At 40.4% G+C, this 4,636-nt stretch overlaps 1 protein-coding gene across 1 annotated transcript; it reads left to right on the plus strand.

Annotated features, from left to right (window-relative positions):
• Window positions 1-269: 269 nt before the first annotated feature.
• Window positions 270-1,154, plus strand: LOC123253529 (60S ribosomal protein L6-like). The gene is given in 2 exon segments (XM_044682705.1): window positions 270-305; window positions 307-1,154. Coding segments are annotated over 2 exon segments (858 nt in total). The 3' UTR covers window positions 1,129-1,154.
• Window positions 1,155-4,636: the final 3,482 nt, after the last annotated feature.

The following is a 4,636-nucleotide window of genomic DNA, read 5'->3' on the forward strand; positions in this document are numbered from 1 at the left end:
AAAACCTATGAACTAGGGGCAGCTGGGTAGCTCAGTGGATTGAGAGTCAGGCCTAGAGACAGGAGGTCCTAGGTTCAAATCCAGCCTCAGACACTTCCCAGCTATGTGACCCTGGGCAAGTCACTTGACCCCCATTGCCCACCCTTACCACTCTCCCACCAAGGAACCAATACACAGAAGTTAAGGGTTAAAAAAAAACCCTATGAGGCCTCCCGCCCCTGCTTATAGACCAGAAGTCTGGACATGAATCCTCTTTCCCGTCTCTCAAGATGGCGGATAAAAATACCCAGAAGGACCAAAAGGAAAAAAAAGGTCAAAAAGGAAAAGAAGGAAAGGAAGAACAAAAAGGAAGATGTGGCTGAAAAGGTGGTGAAAAAGCCTCGAAAGCATTGCAGCCGCAACCCAGTTCTGGCTCGAGGGATTGGCAGGTACTCAAGGTCTGCCATGTATTCCCAGCGAGCTATGTACAAGAGGAAATATGCTGCACCAAAAACCAGGATTGAAAGGAAAAAGAAAGAGAAGGTGCCTGCTACTATCTCAAAGCCAGTTGGTGGTGACAAGAATGGAGGAACCCGTGTGGTAAAGATTCAGAAAATGCCTAGGTATTATCCTACTGGGGATGTGCCTAGAAAGCTGCTAAGTCACGGGAAAAAGCCCTTCAGCCAGCATGTGAGGAGACTCCGGTCTAGCATTACCCCAGGAACAGTTCTGATGATGCTCACTGGCCGCCACAGGGGCAAACAAGTGGTTTTCCTGAAGCAGTTGGCAAGTGGTTTGCTACTGATCACAGGACCTTTGACCATCAACCGGGTTCCTCTGCGAAGGACCCATCAGAAATTTGTCATTGCCACCTCTACCAAGGTTAACCTTTCTGGTGTAAAAATTCCAAATCATCTTACTGATGCTTACTTCAAGAAGAAGAGGCTGCGTAAACCTAAACACCAAGAAGGAGAGATTTTTGACACAGAAAAAGAGAAATATGAGATCACAGAGCAGCGTAAGGCTGATCAGAAAGCCGTGGATTCTCAGATCCTGCCCAAGATCAAGAAAATTCCTCAGCTCCGGGGCTACCTGCGTTCTGTATTCTCTCTCTCCAATGGAGTTTTCCCTCACAAACTGGTGTTTTAAATGCCTTGCAAAGAACTCGTATTAAAATATTTGGAATAGCTAAAAAAAAAAAAAAAACCTATGAACTCATGGATAGTTGTCCCAAGTTCTACAGATGTAGCACATCTTTTAGCCTTGATGAGATATTTTTAACAATGTCTATTAGTGCTATCATTCCAAAATTTGGCAGAGGAGCCTAGAAAAAACACAAACCTCTGTACTGCTGATGAAAACATTTTGGTTCTAAAATGTCACAAAGAATCTACATCCTTCTGGTGGATGGCAGAATAAGCTAAAGCATTACAAATATATTTTAAAAATTGCGAAGCTACTAGGCTTCACAGGAAAAATCATTCCCACCTCCTGGATGAGATTATAACCCATTCTGAGGTAACTAAGCCTCTTAAGAAACCTCCCTCCCTCTGGTATGAGACTGTAACAGTGTAGAAAACCTGTCTCCAATAGGTACCATCCATTACAGATGGAGCCGAGGACTAAATAGTGAAAATTACTTCAGATGTCTCATTCATTACATTTTTAATAAATGCATAGATGGGGTAATACAATAGTGCCATTGCACTCCACTTCAACTACATAATGGAGCGTTACCTTTTATTACAATGAACTCAAAGGCAGGCAAATGATCAGTCTGAGATATTGAACCCATTAGATATCTGAAAATCACATCCGAAGACCCCTTAAAATCAATTGAGATATTTAGCTCATTAAATTCTCCAAAACTTGTATACAGGTTGTAACCAATTTGACGGAGTCCATCCATCATCTATGTGATAATTAACAAAGGCAAAATGGAAGAAAAGACTGTTAAGGCAACATGTGTCCTCGATGGATCTGGTGACAGACCCAGCGCTCATAAGGACTTACTGTTTTGCCAGGAAAAATATGGTTAGTGCAAGATGTTTATGGACTTTCACAATGATATGTTCTTCAGTAAAGGCATAGGGGAAAGGTACAAATAAAGATAGTGTAACAGTACATATCACTAATGGCCAAAACACAGTAGCTTAAAATGATTTAGTGTAATAGAATGGTAATGATTAGATTAATATATGAACTTAAAAAAACAAAATTAGATCTTAATGCAAAAAGTCAACAAATACAATAAGCATGACAGGATACAGGCACTGAATACCAAAGTCCTTTTCTCCAATTCCAACAGACTTCTTCCCTATTATGGAGGGGAAACAAAACTCAAAAAGTTAGCATCAATAAACTTCTAGATCTCTTTAAGGTTCCCTCCCCTCCCCAGTATGATCATCCATTTAGATTCCTTTTTTCACACCTTTGGAGTTCCTCATACAAGCACTGAGCATAGTGTGAACAAATCCCATATGGGATGTGTTGCAGAGATTGGGCAGGACGAAATGACAAGGGAGCGTAGGGAGGCGAATCTCACCCTTGAATCACAGGATTGCTCAAGCTATCAACTGCAAGGCATCCAATTAGTAGAAAAACCCCAATGAACAGAAGTAAAAAAAGAACCCTAAAGCTATAAGCTGTGTGAGCTTGATAAGGATCTCCAGAAATGGAAGCTGTTTGAGAGAGGCAGAAAACTGAGTCACGCTTGCAAGTAGACTTCCTGTTAGTGAATGGCACTACCCTAGTATGCACTGCCTAGGAGTAAAAGCCTCACAAGGAATGAGTGGGAGAAAAGTTCTGTCCCTTCCCCCAGACAGGGTTAAAACCAGTAGCCCCATGATAACTCAGTTTTATGTCAGCTTAAAAATCAGCTTGGGAAGCCCCAGCAAGCAAGGGAAAGGGGGATTTATACTTCACCAGCTTCTTTAGAACTCCTACCTTGTGTGCTGAAAAGACACCATGCAGGCTCACAGCAGGGGGGTCTGGTCCCAAGAAAGCAGAGGCTTCAGGCTGGGCAGGGACAATGCAGGCTAAATCGTCAGCAGTAAGTGGCACCAGCAAAGCAAGTAGATGGGTGTGAGAAGAGGCTTATCCCTCTTTGCCAAGAGCCCCCTGCTAAACCACTCAAATGAAAGTTGGTGGGCAGGAAGGTTGGGTGGCCACTGAAAAACAGCAGTAGCAAGGCACCAGAAACAGCCGGAATGTGGCTTCTTAAAATTCATCTACTCCCTGTTCTTTACTCAAAGACTTAAATTTTTTTTTGTGAATTCTATCCTTTCATGGTAGCCATAAATATAAGATCAAAATTAATATATAATAACTCCATATATTTTATTTTTTAAGATTTATTAATAATCACTAGAAGTAAAGGATTAAAAAGGTAATTATCTAAGAAAATAAAACCGTGTGCCCAAGCTAATCTACCTGCTCAAAAAGCCCGCTCCACCAACGCAATGACAGGAGACAAGAGGAAGAGAGGCGGGAAAAGGGAGAATTTGTATCCTGACCATGTCAGTACTTAATGACAGGAGGAAAGTGGGGAGCTGGAAATTGTAGTTCAAGGGTAAAAGATTCTAATTATACACACATAAGGGGTTCCAACAAGACTTCAGATGAGCTTGACTGAACCTGTGAAAGATTTCTTAATCAGATGAAATACAGTATACATCTGGCTGAGAAATTCTAAGTAGGAGATGGGTGCTGAGACATCTGCTTATCTGTTAGATGTTTGTGGGTATTTCAGTGGTTGGTAGGTTCACTGGATATTAACTATGTCTATAAGGCAACCTAAGGCACAGATGAGACAAATGTGTATTAGGGATCAGAGTGAAGAGGACACTGAATTATATGAAGGGACTGAGGATAAATAAAGAAGGGTTATATAGAGGAGAGTCATAAGGCAATCTTCTAGGGAATAAAGTGTTTTGGAAACCTTCAAACGTTACCAAAATGGGAAATGTTGCCCTTCCTACTGAGAGATTATAAGAGAACCTAGTTGAAGGGTGAGACCTAAAACTCTTTTTTTTGAAATTAATTTTTTTATTTTAAATATTTTCTCCGAGTTACATATTTCATGTTCTTTCCCTCTCCCCCAATCTCCACCCCAAACCCCCCTTAGCTGACTCAGAATTCCACTGGGTTTTACACATGTCATTGATCAAGACCTAATTCCATATTATTGATAGTTGGACTAGAGTTAGTTTTCATCTGGGGATTTTTAATTTCTTCGCTTTCTAATTTTCTAAGTTGCATGCCCAATTCATTAATCTCTGCCCTCCCTAATTTGTTAATATATGGACTCAAGGATGTAAATTTCCCCCTGAGTACTGCCTTAGCTGCATCCCACAGAGTTTGGTAGGATGTCTCATCATTGTCATTCTCTTCAATGAAATTGTTGATTTTTCTATGATTTCTTCTTTGACTAACTGGTTTTGTAGAATCATATTATTTAATTTACAATTGGTTTTTGATTTACCTGTCCTGGTGCCCTTACTAATTATTATTTTTATTGCATTATGATCTGATAAGTTAACTTTTATTATTTCTGCTCTTTTGCATTTGTAATATTTCTATGCCCTATTACATGGTCAATCTTTGTGAATGTACCATGTGTAGCTGAAAAGAAGGCGTATTCCTTTTTGTTCCTATT

This window comes from Gracilinanus agilis, chromosome X (genome assembly GCF_016433145.1).
Source record: "Gracilinanus agilis isolate LMUSP501 chromosome X, AgileGrace, whole genome shotgun sequence".
Classification (NCBI taxonomy): domain Eukaryota; kingdom Metazoa; phylum Chordata; class Mammalia; order Didelphimorphia; family Didelphidae; genus Gracilinanus; species Gracilinanus agilis.